Source organism: Phalacrocorax aristotelis, chromosome 20 (assembly GCF_949628215.1).
Source record: "Phalacrocorax aristotelis chromosome 20, bGulAri2.1, whole genome shotgun sequence".
In the NCBI taxonomy this organism is placed as follows: Eukaryota; Metazoa; Chordata; class Aves; order Suliformes; family Phalacrocoracidae; genus Phalacrocorax; species Phalacrocorax aristotelis.
The window spans coordinates 4,444,554-4,467,225 of NC_134295.1; the positions used below are offsets into that span (position 1 = coordinate 4,444,554).

A 22,672-nucleotide genomic window follows, 5' to 3' on the forward strand; every position below is an offset into this window, starting at 1 on the left:
GGGGCTAGAGGGAATGGCAGGGCTGGGTTGGGTATGGGGGGGCTGCAGGGGGTGGGGGGGCTGAGTTGTGGATGGCAGGGCTAGGGGTAATGGCAGGGCTAGGGCAGTTATGGGGGGGCTGGGGGTAACGGCAGGGTCAGGGCGGTTGTGGGGGGCTGGGGGCTGTCAGGACCGTGCCAGAATTGGGGATGCGTAGTGCAGCTGGGGTGTTGATGGCTCACTGCAAGCTGACAGTGGGGGGCTCGGTTGGTTGCGGGGGGCTGTGAGGGTGGGTGGGGTATGGGATGAAGCAGCCACAGGCTGGTACCAAGGCCAGGCTGGCTATCGGCTGTAAGTCGAGGCTGCTGAGGGGTACCCCAGTTCCCAGCACTCCCTCCGTCTTAGCCCGGGCTGCACCCATTTTGGGCTTCCCAGGGGAGGAAAAAAAGAGTAACCGCACACAGAACATCACCAGCAGCCATTGCCCATGGTCTTTATTTTTTTTTTTCCAGAAAAGAAAACAACCCACATTTTACATAGTTGGTACAAAACCAAATTTTTTTAAAAATGGAAGGGGGGAAAACCTGCAGCAACAGGAACTGGGGTTCTCGCTGCAGGGACTCCTGCAGGAAATCTCTTTGGAAAGTGTGGCTGGGGGTAACCCCTGAGCCACACACGGCCACCCCGATTATTCCCTCCCTCCAACCCACATCATAAAAATTCAAGAGTTTGACACAAACAAGCTTTGGTTGCTAGCAGTAAACATGGATTACATTCTTCCGTCTCCTCGTAGACAATCTTGGGACTCAAGGCTTTCGCACCAGGGGAGACGCCCTCTCGTGAGGGACATCTTTTTGTCATACATTCAAATGCTCCTGTGTTACAGCTGGGCCCTGAGTGTGCAGCCTCATCCGCCCGTGATTCACTGTCCCGTAATGCATAGTGCCCAGCGCCTGCAAGCTGAGCATGGGCAAGGTGGGTGATGATGCAGCGATTTAGTTAATTATTGTTAAGATATGGGAAGAACCACAATGGCAAATTCAACGAGAAGATGCGAAGCAATCCCATCTTCTCCAATGTGGCTTCCCTATACAGATAAAAATCCCTGTTTTCTTGGATCCCAGTGCCACAACGGCCCTGAGGGAAACCTGAGTGATTCTCTAAGCCGTTTGCTATTTGCTTTAGCCTAGGACAGGGATGGTTACAGAGCTCATATCCCCACACAGAGTTGCAAGGCAGAGTATACAGAGAAGATCCTGTCTCCCTGGTCCCTAACCTATTAGATGCTTTGGCTATTTTTTTTACCTTTTTTTTTTCTCTTACTTTTGTAAACAATAATCAAGGAGAATACTGAGAGAAAATTGAAAGATTTACAGAGGTATTTACACACACTAGACAACTAGCAGAAAAATCACCAAACCATTAAACTGGGGGAGAGGGGGGAAAGGTCCTACACGATTCTTCAAGACAGATACAATTAGGGGGGGGCAGCAGTTTCCCCAGCACAACCGAGGTGCCAGGGAAGGCCAACAGCCCCCCACAACGCGGCAGTGGGACCGAGGCCCAGGCTTAGACACGCAGCCCAGTGCGCTCTATTGCATTTACCCCGTTCAGACAAAAGCCATTTTCCTGAAGCAGTTTTGTATAGATCCCATTGCCAGTCAAGAACTAAAAACTCCTTCCCCACACCCTCCCAAGAAGAGACCACCACCTCACCATAAAAACTACTGGAGCAGGGCAGGCAAGCAGCTGGGGAGCCACTCTCCATCCCCACCAGTGCCAGTGTGCCACAGGGCAGAGCAAAGACTCAGAGGGGTCACTGGGCTCCAGCAGCCTCAGCAAATCCCCGCTGGTGACCCCCATCGGCGAGGATGGAGTAGGTGCTCCCCATCTGTTCCAGCCCTGCTCTACATCTAAACCTATCGCTACCTAAAAAACAGCAGAAACCGCGCCCACGTCCTGACACGCCAGCACGGCAAGATGCCCTCCCTGGGAAGGCTCCAGCCAGCCCCCAGGCTACGAAGTGGAGTGTTAATGCCCCAAAACCAGGGATCCAGTGTTTCCCCAGCCATTGTAAGTCAGCATTTGGGGGAAGCCAGGAAAGGAGGAGAAAGACGGAGCAGCTGCATATCCCTTGGACTTGGGTCCATCTTGGCACCAGGTCCCTCATCCTAGGGCAGCCAGCCAGCCCTTTGCTTGAGGACAAGTTATAGGGCAGGGGACTGAGGATAACCCTCAGGCTCCCAATGACCTCCCTGTCTGCTCTTGCCATGTACCCCTGAATGGGCTGGGACCCCCTGAACAGGGGCTGAGACCCCCATCCTGGCTTTCCGACCCCCAACCACTACAGCATGCTGCTGGGAGCCTGTGCGACACCCCAGCCCGAGGGCAACGGGAGGACTTGGCGTGGGGCAGACTGGAGCGGTCCCATTGGGAGGGCAGATAGAGGACGTGTGAGCGTAAACAGGAGAGAGAAATGGAGGACAGTCCTCAAAAGCCACCAGGCTGGGAGAAAATCTGGAGTTGGGGAGCCGACACGGGCTCTAGCAGCTGTTCCCTGCCCCGTGGCACTGCCTGGCTTCTCCATCCCCGCACATGGATCTACAGACCCAAATTCCTCCTCAGTCCATGGGGAAGGGAAAGAGACTCTATTAAAATACAGTTAAAAAGAAAACAAATCCCAAACATACCAAAAAACACAACTGAAAAGCTCAACATGTCAGTCCACCTAGCGAACATCCAGTGAGGTAGATCTACACTTCCAATACAAACTTCGTCACGTCTTTGTGCTGTTAGAAAAAACCCTCTTCTCTGTCCAGCACTGGGCTACAGAGGCATTTTATCCCTGAGATTGCTCGAATACCTGAGAATAAGTTGCAGGAATTACGTCCTTTCTCTTTTTTTTTTTCTTTTCTTAAAGATTAAAATATACAAAAATACAAAAACAGAATATTTATATTAAAAAAAAAAAAACAAAACCCAAAAAAGACGACAAACAAACCCAAAGATACGTCATTCACGCACATCCTAGTGCAGGTTTCACTTGGCGTTGGCTTTGGCACGGACGAGGGGGCTGCCCCGGGAGAAGGGCTGTCCACCGGGGCCAATAAATAAAGGCAAGACTTGGTGGGGCCGGTGGGGAGGGAGGACAGCAGCCACTAATGACCTGGGACACCCTTTTCCTCTGCCCCTGGGGAGGCTCTGCCCAGGAGCCATCGGTTTCTGGAGCGTGGGATGGGCAGAAGGAGTAGAGGTGCTTTTTTGTCCTGTGTGGGTTTGATCCAGAGCCCGTGGGAAGACCCAGGCAGTCTGGTGTCTGGATCAGGCCACGGGTGGATCCGTGTGAGCCCCGGCTGGGCTGCGCACACGGCTTCCGAGGTAAACGCTGCCAGCAACATCCCCGGGAGCTGGCTCTGCCCTATGGCTGGTGCCCAAGGCTTAACGAAGAGTATTTCTGCTCCATGAAGCCCTCCTGCTCCCCGGCTCCACATTTCAGAGGCAGGGAAAAGCCTTAGAGGGGAAGAGCTGGCTGCATAAACCAAATTTTGCTCTCTGGGCTGGCACTTGGGAAGGCTTAGGGGGAAAAGAAAGAAGTGTTTTCCTTTTGACTTGATTTCCCCCAAGCTGCAGCTCACTTGCTGCTCATGGGCTGCATTAGCCAGCCCCGAGAGATGCCCCATTTCCTTCCAGACTAAGCCCAAATCTGGGCTCTGCTGGTTTCAGCAATGGGGCAACCACAGAAAAACTGCAAACCCTTGGACTGATCTGCAAGTGAGAAGCTGTGAGGAGCAGAAGGACCCGTGGGGCCAGCCCACGGACATCTCCCTGGCACTCTGCAGCCAGGCTTCCCCCCTTGGCCTCCCTCCTTGGGGCAGAGAGGGACAGGGCAGGCGCAGGAGCGGGGCCACTGCAGCTCAAACAAGCTGTGCCGGAGCCTGTTTGAAGCTCAGGACAACAAGGAGCCCTGAGCTCCTCCCTGAGATGTTGCTTCTCTGCTCCTCCTCCCAGACACACTACTGCCTGGCTTAATTCAGGAAAAGAATAAAGATGAATCAAATATAGAGGTTTTTTTAGCTGGAAGAGGTGTGTTGGGTGCTGCCTCCCCCTATTTTTGGAACGAGCCATCCCGATTAAAGCAGGGCTTTCCCCGGGCTGGGAACAGGGGAAAAAGCTCCGTGCAGAGACACCAGGTCCCCACCGTTAGCACTGCTGTCTTCCCTCCCCGGTCCTTCACCCTGCCCTCCCTCCTCCAAGCCCCCACGGCTGCCCATTGCCTTGCCAAAGCCTCTTCATCCTGGTGGAAGCCCCCCCTCCCCACCACACTCCATCATTCCCGGGTTTCGGGGAGGAGGGCTGAGCTGTGCATGTCCTCCTCCTCTCGGAAGTAGGCAGGTTTTCCCTGGGAGCTGGGGGACTGCTGTGCTTTCGCGGGGCAGTTGGCGACCATGTGGCTGATGCTCTGGCAGAAGTGGCATTTCTTGGGCTGCGGCGGGAGCTTGCACTCTTTGGCATGGTGGTCCAGACCACCGCAGTTGTAGCATCTGCGGGGCAGGAGGAGAGAGATTCGAGGAGAAACGAAATGAGGTGGGATGCTGCTGTGGCTGTGCCTGGGGCCATCTGGCTTCACAGCCAGAGCTGGGCTTAAAATGACCTGGCTGTGGCAGGGATGTGGGGTCTCTTTGGGGATGGATGGTGCCCCTGGGTTTGGTCCCCGCAGAGCTCCAGCTGCAGTACAGCTGGTTTGGACCTGGCACAGTGGTGCTGCTGGTACCCAGGAGATGGCAGCAAACCCCCACACCGAAACCGAGCACTTGGGGACAAAAATCGGGAATGTCGGGGGCTTCCACCCCTCTGGCTCCATCATGGTTCTGGCTCCTGTGTCTACATACCTTGCACCCAGGGTCACACGCTACAGACCAAAAGCTTGCGGCAGAGCAGGAACAGGCAATAGGATGACTGACAGCCCCGACCGGGTGAATGGTTGCAGGGACCGTGGCCATAGATGTGGGGACAACCCCAAACATGGCTTCTCTCATGGCTGTACCCTTGCAGCACTCGCCCCCAGGTGCCACCTTCGCACCAGAGCAGTGGGGGCAGAGGGAGCTGCCTTGTGTCCATATTTAAATCCTGCATCCATCTAGAAGGGCCACAAGACTTTTCTCTTCCCTTTTCCTCCCCAATTCCTTTCCAACTAATTTTAAAACCCGTTTGTGAGAACAGCCGAGTAGAGTGGGCAGCATCCACTGGGAAAGCTGGGATGAGGGAGACATCACTGGGCTGCCAGGATGGAGAGGATGAGACAGGAGAGGGGGGATGAAGGGCTGGCTAGAAACTCGCCCCAGGGCTCCCAGCCTCACCGTGGGAGACGCTGCCAGGACGTCCGGCCATTTCCTTCCCACAAGGAAGGGTTTCTCTTCGAGAAAATTACCCCTGCCCAGCGCGGCTCCCCCAGACGAGGGCAGCGGCCGCCTGGGGTGTCCCTGACCTCTGCCCTTTGGCTGCTGGTTTGCTGCCCTTTCCCCACCAAGCTGCATCTGCCACTCATTAACCGCCGAAGGAAGCCACTTTCCCAGAGGAAGGGTCGCTGCCTGCCCCACTGGACCTGAGCCCATCCCCATGCCGCAGGCAGGGTGCCAGGCAGCTCCTGGTGCCCGCAGGGCTTGGACCCTGCCCTGGATCAGGCCCTGGCCACCCCTTACCGGTCTCCTTTCGATCTGCGTTTCTGGAGGCTCTTGCCCTTGGGTCTTCTCTCGCTGCCGATGCAGAAGACACCCCCCGGGCCGGTCACCCGGATGGACTCCAAACCTTTGGATGACTTCTTGAAAGTGAACTCAACAGCTTCACCCTCCTTCAGGCTGCGGAATCCCTCCATGTGGAGCTTGCTCTGGGGAGGGACGGGGAAAAGACAGGGGTCAGCACCAAGTCAGGGTGTCCACTGGATGCACAACAAGCCCCAGCCCAGAAAACACCTCCCGTTGCACAAGAGCTGACAACGACCCCCCATGCCTGCCCCTTGTGAGGGGATGGACATCAGGGACCAAGCTTGACCAGGCACCTTCGTCTCCCTAAAATCTCTGGAGCTCCATTTGATAACGCAGACCCTTCAGTGAGCTGAGGCACCTGGCCAAGTGGGGCTCACTGGTTTGGGAAGCAAAGGCCGGCAGAGCCAGCTCTGCCCCAAATTTCAGCAATGTTTGCTGCAAAACGCTGGCTCTCAGCACTGCAAAACAGCCCCCTTCTCCCACCCAGCCCCGTGCTGCAGGGCGAGACCTGCCCCTACGCCTCCCAACACCCAGGGCTGGGGATGCTTGCAGGGAGATCCAAAATGTCATTTAAAAAAGACAAAAGGACCTTGAGGCTTTGCACAGGCACGTGCAACCCTGCTCGTGGCAGGAGCCGCAGCAAGAGCAGGAGGCTGGAAGTCCCAGCCAGCCCCCTGCACTGCAGCCCCCTCGCTGCCCCTCACCTCGGTTCAAGCCCTTTAAATGCCCCCAATAATTAATTAAGTAGCTGTTTGGCCCCAGATCGTCACCACTGGGGGCATCGCCTGTCCCTCCCAGGATAGGATTGCCAAATCAGTCATCACTGTACAACCAAATTTGGTATTTCAGACCCAGACTGGGGAGGGGGGTTGTGAGATGATAGAAAAAACTACTCCACTTTTATGAGCTCTGTCCATTTTAACAGAACAAATTCATAAGGAGCCGAGACGGGCAATGCAGCCGGTGCCTCTTGCCCCAGATGCCAGCAAGGACTGCCATGAGCATCACTGCCTGCTCCGCCGGACCAGGATCGTCACATCCCAGGCAGTGATTTGAGCAGGGTCTTTCGCTCAAATTTGTTAGCGGAGCCCAAATAAGTGTGAGCAAAGAGTTAAGGGGGATTTGCTGGCAGAGGGAGGAGCAGCTCCAGCGGGCTGGGGATTCCCAGCAGAGCCCTGTGCGGCTGCAGCAAGACCCTGCATTTATGAATGGAGCATCTCCCCCATTCATGGCCTGGTGTCCCGTCACGTGGGCTGCGGCCGCCCATTCTTCCCACACCGAGCCTCTGCGTGCATGCTGCCCAGGGATGGACAGGCCAGTTCCCCTTTTCGTTCCCCTCGTCCACCCCCAAATCTCCCCAGGACCCTCATGGAAACACCCCATGTAAAAGCAGGAAGGGAGGAAATGGAGTTATTGGGGTTTAGGAGTGAATTTCTTTTTATGGTTCTTGCAAGACCTCTGTGTGTCTCTGGGCACACGAGGGAAGTGGGAATGCAGTAGAGCTTGAGGAACAAACCTTGAGGCCCCTTTTTCTGCTGCTTTTCCCCCTGCTTCTGTGCCTGGGGGCCAAGCTCCAGGTGGGCCAGACCCCATGGGCTGGGCCAAGTCACCAACATCCACATGGTCCATTTGTCCCCTGGGACAGGGTCAGGGCGGTCTGGATGGGATTGCCAGAAACCTTTGCTCTCTGACCTGCTCCTGCTCCCAAAAGGGAGCCAAACCATGAGCTACGAGGTCCGCAATGACAAGGATGCAACAGGAGCTCAGCAGCAACCTCTGCCCACCCAGGGCTGGTCTGGGCAGTCCCATCAACACTTAACACAGGCGAACACCCTGCCACACTCAGCGCAACGGCCAGACACTGCTCCCAACCCCAACTCGGCTTTCCCCCAGGGCTGAGCATCACTGGGAGGATGCTGAGCATCACCCAAGCAGGAGCATTGTGTCCAAAGCAGCTGCCAGCACAACACAGGAGGTGCCTGGCTCAGCCTTGGCACCTCAGGGTCGGCCACCCACCCTGCCCCACCCCCAGCATGCTGCCCCACCAGCCTCCTCAAGACCCTCTGTATGAGCCAGTTTAGGAAATGGGGGCCGCCACCGACAGCAAATTTGTCCCACTCCAGCAGCAGCATGGCATTTCGGAGGTGAGAAGGAGCTGAGCATCACTCCATGGCAAGCATCACTCTGTGGCACAGGAGGCAGCTCCGGAGGCAGGGGACGAGAGCCAGCCACCTCCCACAGATCCTTATCGGGGTGTTCACAGCCCCAGCCAGCCCAGCTGTGTTTACACTGCAGAGATGAAAACTCCCAGGCGCTCAGCCCCAAGCCTGGGGACAAAGCCGAGCCGTGGCGGGGGGGACCCTGGCGCACAAGCTGGGCTCCCCCAGCACAGCCCACGCCTTGGGCACCATCACTCATGAGCAGCCAAACTGCTGTACCCCCAGTGCTGGGGGATCCAGCTCCTTCCCCCCGTAAGCCATCCATTACCCCCATTTAAAGGAAGAGGAGGGCTGGGGCAGAAGCTGCTGCAACATGATGGGGGAAACGATTTATTTTCCAGGAGTGGGTGAGGATGACAACCGCCTCCCCGGCCCCCTCCGCCAAAAGGCCAAAGGAAACGCCCTCTCCCCGGGGAAGAAGGGGGGGGCAGCAGCCGGGGCACCCCAGCTCTCCCCCCGCCGCAGCCTTTTGATGTGAGCTGCAGAGTGGCTGGTGGTCCCTGCGCATCCCCCCTGCCCCCTTCCCAAAACACACACATTGCTGGCATTCCTCTGTTATCAGATAGGTAATCAAACTGCAGCCCATTGAATTAGCTGCATACCTCCTGCATCTGAAAGGAAGGGGCCCAGAGCCCCTGTCCCACACCACACACAAAGCCGGAGCCTTCCCAGGCCTCCACACACACACACACACACACACACACCCCCAAAAAAATAAAGAGAGGAAGGGGGGGATTGGAGCGAGCCGGGGATGCTGGGGATGAGGGGGAGCGCAGGGGAGGGCCAGGGCCGGGAGCCACCGGCCAGCGAGAACAAAGGGCCGGCGGCAGCCGCGCTCCCGCTGCCCAAATTCCAGGAGTTCCAGGCCACGGAGGGGGGAGGAAGGGTGGCCAGCATGGCCGCGGCCCCTCTGACCCCCTGCAGCCCCTCCGCGCATCAGCCCTGCACCCAGCTCGCCCGCTACAGGAGAGCCGGCTCTTGCCCATCGGGTGGGGGGTTTGGGTGCTGTGGCAGAGCAAAGGGGTCAGTCTTGGAGGGGTGGTTTTGGTACAGGGTGGGGGTGTAGGGTGACCCTGGGCTCCCTCTGGCTTGGGACCACAAAGCATTGTCACCCTCATAATAAAACTGTTTTAAAGCATATCCTAGCACAAGGATTTCACTTGTCATCATTAGGGTCCAGAGTTCACCAGTGGGATGAGGAACAGAAGCAGCACTGGCGCTGCTTCACCCAGCTCTCTGTGGACCCCCAGGCCCCAGGACCCTCACCAGGTGTCACAGCAGGCACCTCTCCGCTATTCTGTCACCCATCCTGCACCCCAGCAGCTCCGCGGTTATTTACAGCAGACAAAGATGCAGCACATGAGCAGCCGCATGCTGCCCACCGCCCCCACGGCGCTGGCTGTCCCTCACCCTCACCCATTCCCCCTTCCCCACCTGCACGTGGGTGCCTTCATCCCTCTTCTTCCTCCCACCCAAAAAATCCCTCATCACAGAGCCCAGCCTTAGAGTTGCTTCCCCATCCCTGGGGTCACACCATGGAGAACCCCAAATCTGGCGGCTGCTCCCCAAATGGCTGGGCTCTGGTTTGCCCTCACCCCACCAGGCTCTGGAGAGACTTGGCCAGCCCCGGGGTCACCATTGTCCCCGCGGCCTCCCCAGCACGACACAAGGGGACGTTTATTCCCAGCCAGCCCCAGCCACTCAATCAAACCATCTTTGTGTCCGGAGGGGCCTGGGGCGGAGCGGCCGCTGCACCTCGCCTCTTGCCAGCGCGGGAGCATTGCAGCCGTTTAAACTTAAATCCCTTGGAAAACAAGCTGGGTTGGGATGCTGGGTTAAAAGCGGCTGCGGGAACACGAGCAGCGGTGCTGAGCTGTACCAGGGATACGGCCAGGTCACGTCCCGAGTGTTTCGGGCAGCCTGACCCCACTGCAGCCGGTCCCCGTGCCTCAGTTTCTCCCACTCCACAGATGTGAAGCAACCCATGGGGGTCAGGGAAGGTGGACCCCCCCGGCAGGTCCCAGCATTCGGCACATGGATTGCTGAGACCCTCAAGGGTCACTCCACTCTGTCACTGCACCCCACCTTTGCCTGCAGGCTGGGGGTACCCCAGCTGTGGTCTCCTCTGCTCAGCCTGCACCCACAATAGTGCCCAGGGCACCCTGGCCACCGTGCTGCCCCTTTCACCTCTGCACCCCTCTGTCCCCCCAAGCTGCAGTATCCCTGTCCCCCAAATCCCTTGTTTTGTGCCGCCAGCCCCATGCTGCTGCTGGCTAGGCTGCAGGGCAGCCCGCAGATACCCTGCGTCCCGGCCACCTTTGCCCTGCCACGACCCCCAAGGACCCATCCTGGGGGGACACGCACATCCCCAGGGGAGCTGCCCCAGCCCATAGCCACTCCCGGCCCTGCAGGACTCATGTTTGGCACAGACAGTGCAGAGCAGCCCTTCCTTGGCTGCTGCGTCAGAATAAGAGGGCATGCAGGGGGCTGATGCTCGCCCAGTTTTTTGGGGCACAGCTCTGATTGCGACCCGGCGATGCCCCATTGCTATCCCACTGGGACGGGGCAGCCCCAGCCCAGCTCCGAGCCCTGTTCCAGCAGAGCACGTCTCCTCTTGCAAACAGCCCCCAAAGCAGATTTTGGCAGGGTCAGACTCCGCCAACACGGAGCAGTGACCCAGGCCCCCACGCCGCAGCTCAGCTCCCCACCACCAGCCACGAGGCCAGCAGGGAAACCTCCCTTTGCCTTCACAGCTCGTGCCTGGATCCATCCCCAAGCAGAGCCCTTCCCTCTCCCCAGACCACACAGCAAATCTTTCCTGGTGCCGGCAGCTCAAGCGCCAGGGACTGCACTGCTACTATTTTTGAGCTCATGGGTGTACGGCTCAGAGCAGGAATCGCCCCGCGGTCCATTCCTGCAGCTCAGCCCCTCTGAGAGCGGCTGGTGGATGCTGCTTCCTCAGCTCCGGGGGCTTGGTGCAGAGATAAAGAGGGTGATGCCTGCAGGAGCACAGCGGGGAGAGCACAGGGGGTTTAACAAAACATTACCAGGGCTTTCCAGTCCTTCTACTGTCATCTGGAGCAATATCCCCAAGGGTTTTTTCCCAATTCAAGTAAAATCAAAATAAAGCCACAGTCATGCCAAAGTAACTACATTTGCTCTTAATTTTCCACCGTAAGCCAGCAAAATTAAAGGCTAGACACTAATTCTGGAGGGGGAAAAAAAAAAAAAGTATCTTCCGAGGAGTTTAACCCATCAACTACCTGCCCTTAATCCGCACCTTCAGCTCCTTCAGTTGTACTTTTCCCCACCCTGAGGGTGCTAAACCCTCCCGCGCATCCCAGGAGGCAGCTAATTAGGATTAGCTCCTGCATATTAATTTTATACTCCCATATTAAAGCAGGAGCACGGCCGGGAGCAGCAGCGCACCTTCTGTCCGTGATTTCAGCTTCATCCTACTTATTCTTAGGACTACGTAAACAGGGAAAAGGAAACACTGGAGCCGGGGGCGGCAGGGATAGGGGCTCACCAAGCCAGCGGCTCCATCCCAGCCCTCCCCGGCTTCAGCGGGAGCAATCCCATTCATTTGGGCCGTTTTATCTGGGAGACCATTTAAGGGTGTTTTCTCTCCCTGCCCCTCGCCCTGGGGCTGAGAGGGGGAGCTGGGGGAAGGGATGTGCCTGCAGCCATCAGTTAATCTTTAGACAGAGACAGGAGGCTTTTTTTGTGTGCGTCTTGAGGGAGTTTCAGGGGTTGAATAAAGCCGCTCTCTTTCACATTTGCTATCAGGACGTGGGACACAAGCGGTGCAATACAATTTTATTCCACTAGTTATTAAAAACAAACAAACAAACAAAAAACCAACAAAGAAATCGCTCCCAGCCCTCTCCCCGCCGAAAGGAGAGATGCCGACCTGCGTTTCTACCCCTGGGGGTCCCTTCCCCAGGGACACGCGTAACCCTGCTGCTCCCGGGTCCTGCAGCCACCCACGCCGGCACCTCGGGGTGCCCACCCAGCACTGCGGGGTGACCCTGGTCCCGGAGAGCAAATGCAGGAGCAATGCACATGAGAAAGCAGAAAAAACCTGAGGTATTAAATGCGTCCTGTGCCTCTGAGCATCACAGGTCCAACGCACCAACGAAATCAAACTGCGGCTCTGAGCGGGTTCCCCCTTCCCATCGCTGCCACCCCAGCTCTGCACAAACCAAATCCCTGCAGCTGGATCCTGCCCTGCACCCCAGCTCAGGGGAAAGGCAGCAGGGGACCCACGGGAAGGCTGGACCCTGCTCCTGCCTTTGCTCTCCTGCACGGTCAGGGATCGAGCTGCCTCCAAACACATGCTTTTTTTAAGATCTCACATCACACTTGCATCTTGGCTGGCTGTCCCTGGCCCCGCACAAGAGGACAGCACGAGCACAGGTGGGCAACAGCCCAGGTCTGCTCAGCCAAAACCCACGGCCGAATGGCAGCCGTCAGCCCCCTCCACCCCGTCCCCTGCCCCGCCAAGCGGGGATGGAGCCCCACCGCCGACCCCAACACCCACGAGGCTCCTGGGGACGGCAGCACCCAGGGGACCGTGGGGGGACTGAAGCCCCGCCATGCCCACACTGCCCTGGGCACTCAGGCAGGGCAGGAGTGCCAACATCCCAGCTCCAGCGTGTCAGACCACAGACAGGCACAGCCTTACAGCCCTGCAAGGACATGCGAGACCACATCACTGAGATGCCACGGATCACACTGCGGCCACGGCAGCCGCAGGGTCCCAGCAGTGCCCAGAAGCTCTCCTTGCCAAAGTCATGAGAAAGAACAAAAAAAAAACAACAAAAAAAAGCGACTAACATTGCCTTCATCAAGGATATAGACCCGTTGGCTTGGAGAAACACTTGCAGACACAGAGCCGAGCTGTGCAGAGCAGTGGTTCCCAGGGGCTGGGCAGCCCCTTCCCCTCTGCTCTCAGCCAGGGCTAGCAGGGCCAGGCTTGGGGATGGACCGCAACCCCCAGCCTTGTTGGTCTGCGCTTACTTCTCCTGCTCCAGCCAGCAGCACTGATCCCTGGGGCCACGGGGTGCCCAGATTTCACCCTCTCCCTTTCCCAGTTGCCTTCCCCGACAGCCCCACGCTCCTGTAAGTGATGCCCAGAGCCACCGTGCAAGCCCAGGAGCCACATCCCCAGGAGACCACCGCAGCTTTGGGGTCTGCACCAGCCTGATTTCTGCCACTTTGAGACCCCCACCCTTTCACGGGTGCTGCTCAGCCCTTTGCCTCCCCGGGGAGGACCTGCTCCGCTCTTCCCTGCTTCATCCCCCCGTCTCTCCACAGCCCCCAAATGAATCCATCTCCAGTGTCCAGGGGAGGCATTTGAACCCAAATGCCTCATTTTTAGCTCACAATGCGAGGGAAAGGCAGCCCCGAGGAGCCCTGTTAGTCTCCTGTCCTGCCGAGATTTTAATCTCTTTGTGATCAGATAAAGGGAGAGGGAGATGGAGACGCGCTCCCTGCAGAGAAGGGCCATTCAGACCTGGTTCCTGTAATAAAGTGATTTAATAGATCTAAAGAGGCCAATTCCCTTCTTTCTCCCACGATTACTTCCTGTGGGTCATCATTCACATATGTAAATGAAGAGGGGAAGGAGTGGGTTATGGGGGGCTCTGGGGTGTTAGACTCCAATGGCTCGTTTGGGGCGGGCGGTGGGTGCTGGGTACAGCCCCGAGTCCAGCACCCTGAGCTCAGCACCCTGAGCCCTGAGTCTTGTTCTTCCTGGCCGGTGCTGGCTTTTGCCCTCCCAGGCCTGACTCCCTCCCCAGGGAAGGGAGCCAGCACCGGCTCTCGGAAGCACCCAGATGCTGGGATGGGGAAAGCATCGGCAGAAGGGTCCGTTTCCCCACGCACCACCCAAAGGCAGCCAGGCTGGGGTGGGGGTGTGAGTTTGGTCCCTCTCGGAGAGGGTCTGAGGCAGTGCTGGGATGCCCCGTAGTGAGGGAGCAACCGGCATCAGCCCCGGCTCTTTTGCTGTGGGCGAGCAGCGACTTTGTGCCACCAGCAAGAGGGGCAGGAGGCGAAGCCCGACCTGGAGAAGAAAAACCCGACATCAGCCCAAAGCTGCCCCTCTTCTGGTAGTGCAAAACCCCTCACTGGGATCACCCTGCCCTTCACTGCGGCAGGGGAACCACCCACACACTGCCCCTTTGCTACCCAAAATAACTCGCTTTTACCCAGCGTTCACCGTATTTCCTGAATGCAGCAAGCCCTGCACACGGAAACCCATGGCTCCTCCGGCCCCGGAAAATGGGGGACACCGGGAGGCTGCACCTCTCCTGGGTGGTGGGATGCTCCAAGCAGAGACATCCCAGCTAATTCTCTTTTCCTGCAGGAATGTGAGCAAAAGCAATCAGGAAACCAGACTGTCTGGGGGTAATAAACCCCCAGGAGAAGGGAGGGAGTGCGGGAGGCTTCCCCCCACAGGCACTGGGTCCTGCTGTGCCACGCTGAGATGCAAAGACCCGTTTGCTGTTTTGAGAGCACCAGGATCTCCGTTTTCCCTGGCTGATTTGGAGCCCTTGCCTCCAAACCCAGCCACATTTCTGGCCCGGGACAGTAGCTCCTACCAAGGTGCTTTCACTATGCCGCAGCTGAAGGAGGGATTTGCTTCTCCCTTGGTCATCATTCCCTTGCCAAACCACTGTAGCTCTGCCTGCAGGAGCCACTGCCCCATGGACAGGGGGTGAAAGACCCCTGGGACCCCCCAGTCCCAGGAGCCATGCACAGCCCTGGAGCGCAGTCCTGTGCCCCCAGCCCATCAGCAGACAATGGGACAGACCCTACTTTGGGGGGATTTGGGTCATGGAGAGCAGCAGCCACTGAAGCTGGCTGGTCCAGGAGCTCCCTGGAGCCGGCACACATGGCACCATCATGCTGCCTCGGGCCAAATCTCATTCCCAAGCGTACCCACAAAACCATTCGTGCTTGTTCCAGAGATGCCTGAGCCCTCTTCGCTCACGTTTGCTTCGCTCCGCAGCCCCGATGGCTGCTGCTTTCCCGGGGTGAGGGGCCACAGCCCACACTCATCACACAGACCTCTTTCCACGCAAACCAGTACCGAGCCTCACATCTCTCTCCCAGCGCCGACCTGGCGGCCCTGATTTGGGCACCATTTCCAAACCCATTCCCCCCAGCCCCAAAATAGGGTTCCCCAGCAAATCCTCCCCCACGACCTGGGGTGGGTGGGTTCAAGCAGCCACAGCCCCGAAATGGGGTCCCCCAGCAGATCCTCCCCCATGACCCGAGGAGGGTGGGTGGGTTCAAGCAGCCACAGCCCCGAAACCACGACTTCTCTCGGCGCAGGATCACCGACACGCACGGGTCTTCCCTCTCAGCAAGGCACGTGTGGATCAAATCCGGACATGAGGCTGTCAGTATGGTACAGGATCCATAGGGGACACCTGCACGACCCCGCACGCCTTTGTGCCAGCGCAGCCGAAAAAAGGGGCCCGGGCAGAGATTCACCGCGCCCCGGGATGAGCCACCGGCAAGGGAAAGCCCAGTCCTGCATCCCTGCCTGGCTCAGGGCTCCCAGGACCCTGGATCCAGGGGAAAACGAGCTCTTCCCCGCGTCCCCCCGTGGGGTGAGCCACGTCCTCGCTCCGGCACACCCCGCTCAGCCCCACGGGCACCTGCTCCCCCGGATCCGGCCCCGAGGGAGTCCCCAGGGAACCAGGATGGGAAAATGAAATCTCTCCGGGATCGGCTTCCAGAGCCGCTCTCCGGAGAGGAGACCTGGTCTGCGGCGGGGTGAGCGGCCGTGCCTGCCCTTCTCCACCCGCCTCGCTCCGGGGAAACGAGCCCGGTGGGATCCCGGTTCCCCCAGATGGGAGGGGGGGGAGCCACGGCCTCGCGTGGAGGCGGCATCCCGGGGGGGGAGGTGCTAGGGGTTGCACCCCCTTCCCTCCCCAGGACCCCACGCGGGATCCGGCCCAGTACCTGGTGCACGAAGACATCGACGGGGGCGTCCAGCGTCGCGCCGCCCTTGGCGGTCATGGAGAGGAAGCCGAAGCCCATGCGGACATTGAACCACTTACAGATGCCGGAGCCGTGCAGCGGCTGGGGCTCGTTCTCGGCCTTGGGCGAGTCTCCGGCCGGTTCCTCGCCCGGCTTCGCACCTGGGGAGAGACCCACCGAGCCGCTGAGCCGAGGGGCTGGGGGAGCCGCGGCTACTCCCGCTCCGGCCCAGCCGCCCCGCACCCAGCCGAGCCGCCCGCAGCAGGAGCCCCAAATCTTGCCCGGGTTCCCCAGGCTGGAAAAGGCAAAATAAAACAAAACAAAATAACCAACAACAAAACCCCAACAACAACAAAAAAAACCCAACCAACAAAACCACCAAACCAAAAGCAAACCCCACCCCAAAACTCCTCCAGAAAAGAAACCAAACACAGCCGTCGGCTCTGCTTCCACGTGTGCGTGGGGATCACCCCGGGAGCGGGGGGAAAGGAAGACAGCTTCTGCCGGCACGACCCGGGCGGTGCGTGGGGTGGTGGCCTTAAATCCGTTCTCCCCTCAAAAAAAGGTTAAAACGAAAAAAAAAACAAAACCAACGCCAACCCTCCCCCCAAAAAACAAAAATTAAAAAAAAAAAGCACAAAAAAGGGGAAAAGTCCCCCGAAAACCAACCCGAAATCCCCCTGCCCCCAGCAAGCCACGCTGGAGAAAGTTTCTCCCCTGCCGTCAGCATCCCCCCGCTGCACGGGGAAACCCCCCCCCGCTCCCAAACAACCCCAGCAGCCGCCACCGGCCCCAAACTTCTGGGCTCACCCTGGGGCTGGGAAAAAAAAAACAACAAACCACCAAATAAATCCCCCCCCGGACGCCCCCAGAGCTGCGGCGGGGCAGCGAGGCCACGCCGGGCCCGGCCTCGGTGCTGGGGCGCAGCAGGGCTGGGTGGGCCGGGGCCGGGGCGGGGGGACCCTGCGCCCCCCGGCCGGGCTCTGCCGCCGTTATTAATAATCGCGGAGCCGAGGCGGGCTGCGACAATAATATAACTTAACCTGCAAACTGCTGGTTGGAAACAGACCCCATCCCGACACTCGCTTGCAAATTCCGAGTTGTGGCTGTTACCGCCTCCTCCCTCCTCCTCCTCGGCCAGCTTTGAGGGTATCAGCCCAGCCAAAAAAAAAAAAAAAAAGGAAAAAGGGAAAAAAAAAGAACCAAAAAAAAAACCCTCAGCAAAAAAACCCCAGCTTAGACCCCGCCGGGAGGGAGCCGGGAGAGGTTTGACTCCATCTTCACTCCAACAATAGGGGTGGGAGGGAGCGGGAGGGTTTTTTCAAAGGCTCCCAAATTCTCGCAGACAATAGCAGCCCCCGCCGCCCCCGCCCCCCCAATCCCCCCCCATCCAGGACCCACCCGCGGGGCCGGGGGGCGCCGGGCCCCGCTCCGCCATCCCGCCCCCACGTGATCCTAATTACCCCCCCCCCCCCGTTAGCGACACATTCCGGCAGGGATTTGGGGGGAGGGGGTTTGACCCCCCACTTCCCCCCCTCCACTTAGGGGCGACGCCACCTGTCAAGGGAAGACGTGACCCCCCGGGGGGTGAGGAGGTGGGACCCGCGAGGACTGGGGGGGGGTTTCCACGTCGGTTCTCCGCAACTCCCCCACCCCCAGCTGCCCCCACGAGCGGAGCCACCTGCGAGCCACGGCCCGTTCCCCGCGACATGGCGGGGCGGGGGGAACCGGGACCGGGCCGGGGCACCGGGTGGGGGACGGGGGCGGTTTCCCAGGACATCGGGGTCTTCCTGCGCCCCCAGACCTATCCCGCGTCCCGCGAGTGGGGCGTGCAACCCCCGGGGCCATGGAACCCCCAGGACCATGCAACCCCCCCCAGGGGCCTTGTCCCCCGCGGGCCCGGCGGCACAGGCTGCCCTCCGGCTGCGGGGAGGTGCGGGGGGGATGGGGGTCGGGCGGGGGCCCGTCGCCCCCCGGGCCGGGCGGGGACAAAGGGCGAGTGACCAGCGGCTCCATTTCCGGCGGGCGGACAATGCCCCGCTCCTTCCCGGCCCGTGGGGGCACAGCGCCGCCCGCCGCCCCTCCCGGGAGGTGTGGGGTGTGCGTGGGGGACCCCCGTCCCCAAATTGGGGTGAGCCGGCAGTGCCCCCCATCCCCCTTCGCAGGGAGAGACGTGGGGTGGGATGTTGGGGGGGGGGGCGTCCGTTTGCGCTGACCGCGACCGCCCCACGAGGGTCTCGCCCCGCGTGGTACCATTGAGCGAAGCGTGGCGGGGACACGCACGACACACACAGTGCGCGGCTGGGCACCGCACCCGGGGTGGGGGGGATCCCCCCGGCCCGGTGCTGCCGGCAAAATCCCGCGTGGGGGGATCCACGACGGCTCCGCCGCCCCCGGGGCCGCCGCGCCGCCGGCGCTGGCCACGGTGCTGAACCGCCCCGCCCCTGTCCAGGGTCCTGGGCCGCTGCCTTCCTCCTCCTCGCCTTCCTCCTGCCCTTCCTCCTCCTCCTGCCCCGCACACCCCTCGCCCGCCACCGGGGCCACCCACACCCGGGGGCTCCGCGTTATCCCCTCCACTCAGAGCTGAGCAGCCCCGCCGGAGTCCCCAACCGCGGGTGTCAGCAGAAGAGGAGGAGGAAGAGGAGGAGGATGGTTTTTCTCTGCGTGGGCACCCCGAAGGCAGGGAGATGGGGGACCCTTCGGGGCTGAGGCGGAGCTGCCCACACCCACCCCAGCCCTTCAGGGCTCTGCCAACTCCCGCAGTGCAGGAGCAACCAGGGTCCCACGGGGCACGGGTGGAGCAGGAGGCGCCCGTGACCCGCCCACAGCAGCGTTAATAATTCCATGACGCTGATAGGGTGTCACCTCATCTTTACACTGGTTTTAACGAGGATAGACAGGGCGGGGGGGGAAGAGAAAACTCCACTAGTCTCTTGTTCACATCAGTCTTGAGTCAAGTCCCCAAAGCCAACGAGCAGCCCCTCGTCTGCGACAGCAGAGTACAGCCAGGTGCCTCCCAGGCCCAGACTGGGATCCCCACTCCCACCCGCGACCAGGCTCGGGCAGCCCGCAGGGCTCCCTGTCCTGGCACGGGACCCTGCAGGGCCCCCCCCGACACGGGGGCTGGCAGAGGTGACGCCGGGCTGGGGACAGCCTTGGCAAGTGAGAAAATCACGGTGCGTGTTCACGCTCTCCTTCACGCTCCCCCTCTCCCCGCCGGCACCCACGGCCGGCCCGAGCGGGGATCCCCTGCGGGATCGTCCTGGCGGCTGCGGGATCGGGGTGCATCTGGCACCCTCTCCTGGCCAGCGAGGGCCGGGTCCACAGGTTGCGTTTATTCTCCTTCTCTTGTTTGCGGGATGATTGGGGCAAGAGGAAAGAAGGGAGGAGGAAAAAACCCCAAGACTTGTGGGAGACACTCTGTGGGGCTCCGTTCCCCTCGGCTCATCCCTCCTTCCAGCCCATCTCCTTCTCCTCTCCCCTGCTTTCACCCAGTATTTGGGGAGGGTAGAGCCAGCTGCCTGTGTGTTTTGTTCCTGTGCTTCTGCAAAAAAACCCAAACCCTCATGAACTGTCTCAGCCCACTCATGGGGGATAAGGGGCACCTGAACAAGCCCCCGGCACTGGGCAGGGCTGGGGCCAAGGCTTGCAGAGCAGCCCTGAGAAAGGGCTCTGTCCCCAGAGGGGACACCCTGATGCCAGCACCCACACAGCCTGGGCACAGTGTCCCAGGGCAGACAGGACACCATGCAGCAGGGCAGGAGGTGGGCAGAAATGCAGGGGTACAGGGAAAGGATGTGGTAACGAATCAGCCCTTGCTTTCTCCAAAACGATTCCTTCAGAAAATAATCCATCAGCATGCACCAGGTTCCTCCCCGAAGCCCCTTCCTGATCGTGGGGAGGGACTGGCAGTCCCCAGACATGCTTTCCTGTAACTCTGTTTAAACTCAGCATCAAGTTTCCCAGCATCCCCCAATTTCTGCCCATCCTCAGTGACTTTGCAGCCAAGTGACACAGCCACATCCCCAAGCATGGCACTTCCAGGCAGCTTCCCTTTACATCCCTCGGCCACAGTGACACAGCCCTGCAGCAGTGACGGCCCCACGTCATATTTCTGTGTGTGGTGTATTTGTTTTTGGGGCCTGTTGAATGGCAAATGCGAAAGGGAAGGGGACTCCTTCCTGTTCTTTCAGAGTTGGTCGCTGTGTCTTGCTTGGCTTCAAGGGAATAGCCGGCAAAGCGGCCGCTTTCACAAATAATGGCTTCATTAGATTGAAAGAAGTGGACAGTGACCTCGCCGAAATGGACTTTCTGACCCCTGCTGACCTCTGGCCCCGGCTCTGACAGCCTGTAAATCTTCCCCCTCGCGGCACGGCCGGGGCAAGGGCAAGCACTGCTCTGCCAGAGCCCAGCACCAGTGGTACTACCCATGGCCTGGCATCACAGACCCCCGTACAAGCAGCACAGTGCTGCCTGGGGGCTGCCTGGCTCCGACCCCACTGCCAGGTCCTGAGCCCGGTAGGATGAGGCCCCAGGGGTATGAAAAACCCAGGCACATGGGTCACAGCTTTGGCAGAGACAGGGACTGCTGTCCTTAGCGTGCTGCAGACCCCATCAGGGGCTGGTCCCAGGGAGCTGAAGGGCCCTGGAAATGGTGTTACTGGAGCTGTGGCTCCAGCCCCATCTCCCAACACAGTCACCATCACCACTCACCCATCAGGAGTTGTAGAGACCAGCTCAAAAGCAGCCTCCGAGTCCCCATCAGGGAGGGCTGAGCCCATTCCCTGCCCATCCCACAGACAGAGCCCTCCCGGCTGCAGAGAGACATGTGCAAACTTCCTCCCACAGCACCCACCTCCACCCCCCTCCCATGGGCATGAACCCTACCCTGCAGCCCCCAGCACCTCCTTCCCCACCCACACAGCCCTGGCTGCTGCTGACCACTGCAGAGCCTTCCCATCCGATCTGCTGGCAGAGAAACTGAGGCGCGATGGGGATCCATGGCCAGTGGGTGACTGTGCGATGGGAACCTGTGCCAGGCTCTCCATGCTGGCTCGGTACCCTGTGCTCCCCAAGGCTGGCACTTGCCCCCCACGGCGCAACCCTGGTGCTGGCAGCGAGCCCCTTGCTTCCCAGAGCCACCCACTTCCCTCCTCCCTGTCCTTGCACACTCGCTGCTGACCTTTGGCTATGAAGCAATCAATAATGGAGGCCACAGTGCCCCTCCTCCCCCTCGCCAGCCCCCTGCATCCCCCATTCTCCCTGTGCCTCTAACGAGCCCGGCCAGGATTGAGGGATGCTCTGGTACCTCCCAAGCGCTGGGGACACAGGGCTGGGGGTGCATTGACCTACTAGAGACCCAGGTGTGCTCCCAGGGATGCCCTAATCAGGCACCTTCTTCCCAAACACCCCGAAAATGCTCCCCTGGAGCTGCTTTCCAACTCTGGGGTGTCAGTGGGTGCCCCACACTTCTGAGTTTGGGGTTCTGGGGTCCCCAGGGTGGGGATGGAGTGTGACCATCCTGCTGCCATCAGAAATGGGGCTCCCCGAGGCATCGGCACTTGACAAGGGAAGGGCAAGGAGCGTGCCTGCAGGATGACCCTTTGGGATGCTGCCCGGTGCCAGGCTTCCCCATGACTTTACTGCCTTTTGGATAAGGCAGGAGGGTGTAAAGGTGCGTAGAGATGGTCCTGGCCTGGAGCAATTGATCGTGCCCAAATTCAGCAGCTCGTCTTCACATCCCCAGCTCCCTTCAATAAAAGCCCTTGGGCAGCAGCTGATCAATTGGCTGCAGAGTGGGGATTGATCAGGATTTCAGCCCCATACATATTCCTGCTCTCTGATAAAGGGAAATCAATAGCTGAAGGAGATGCTTCTCCGAGGCAGCAGCCTCCAGCAGACCAGGGCTCACAAGGCTTCCATTGCCACTTAAATTCCCCCACCTCAGTTCAAGCCTTGTTCCCCCCCGAGAGAAAACCCAGGCAGTGGGAGAGAAAATTGCTGTGGGGGAGCTGGGCCAGGGTGACCACAGCAGGACATAGGGGAGAGGAGGCAGAGCCTCTCCTTCACCGGCTGCATCGTACCTCTCAAAGCATCAGTCTGCCCTGCATCTTCTTCCTCTCATCAGTGGTCTGGCAAAGGGGGTTCTCCTCCTTCTTGGGGGGCTAGAAAATCCCCTCCCCCCCCAAGTTTTAGCAAGGTGACCTCTGGAGAGCCGTGCCAGCTGGCACATCCTCAGCCCATCACCTATAAATGCTGGCAGCTGCGGTCAACATTGCCCTGCTCTCAGCCCCTTTCCTAGTGCTGAGTCCTAGAAATTCATTGCAGGTGTGGCCAGAGCAGCACCCTCCAGGTGCCTGTCCCATGGGAAAAGGGTGGGGGCACCCAGTGTTCACCCGGGGGGGGAGCTCTGCCTGCAGGAGATACAGCCCTGTGTGCCTGTGGGTGCAAATGGGGACTGGGGCTCAACCCCCCCCCAAAATACAGCCTGGGGGGTGGTGTGCATCTGGGTCAGCCAAGTCGGACTGTTCTCATGTCCCTGCTCCTGCTGTGCCTCAGTTTCTCTACCTGTAAAATAGGCCTCATGCCCAGGAACCTTTGGGTGCTTTGAGACCCCCCACAGGGAGATTCCTGGCGCCAGCCCCCTTCCTAGGGACAGTCTGCAGCTCAGCGTCACCTGGGGGAGCCCAGGGACTTGGGTGGCTCTGTCCCTGCCAC

General features: G+C 59.7%; 1 protein-coding gene across 1 annotated transcript; it reads right to left on the reverse strand.

Moving 5' to 3' along the window:
• Positions 1–489: 489 nt before the first annotated feature.
• Positions 490–17,341, reverse strand: LIN28A (lin-28 RNA binding posttranscriptional regulator A). The gene is made up of 4 exons (XM_075114901.1): positions 16,999–17,341; positions 15,938–16,116; positions 5,679–5,863; positions 490–4,520 (listed from the first exon to the last, which is right to left on the reverse strand). The coding sequence occupies exons 1-4, from the start codon at positions 17,027–17,029 to the stop codon at positions 4,307–4,309; spliced, it is 609 nt and encodes a 202-aa protein (XP_074971002.1). The 5' UTR covers positions 17,030–17,341; the 3' UTR covers positions 490–4,306.
• Between the last annotated feature and the right edge of the window lie 5,331 nt (positions 17,342–22,672).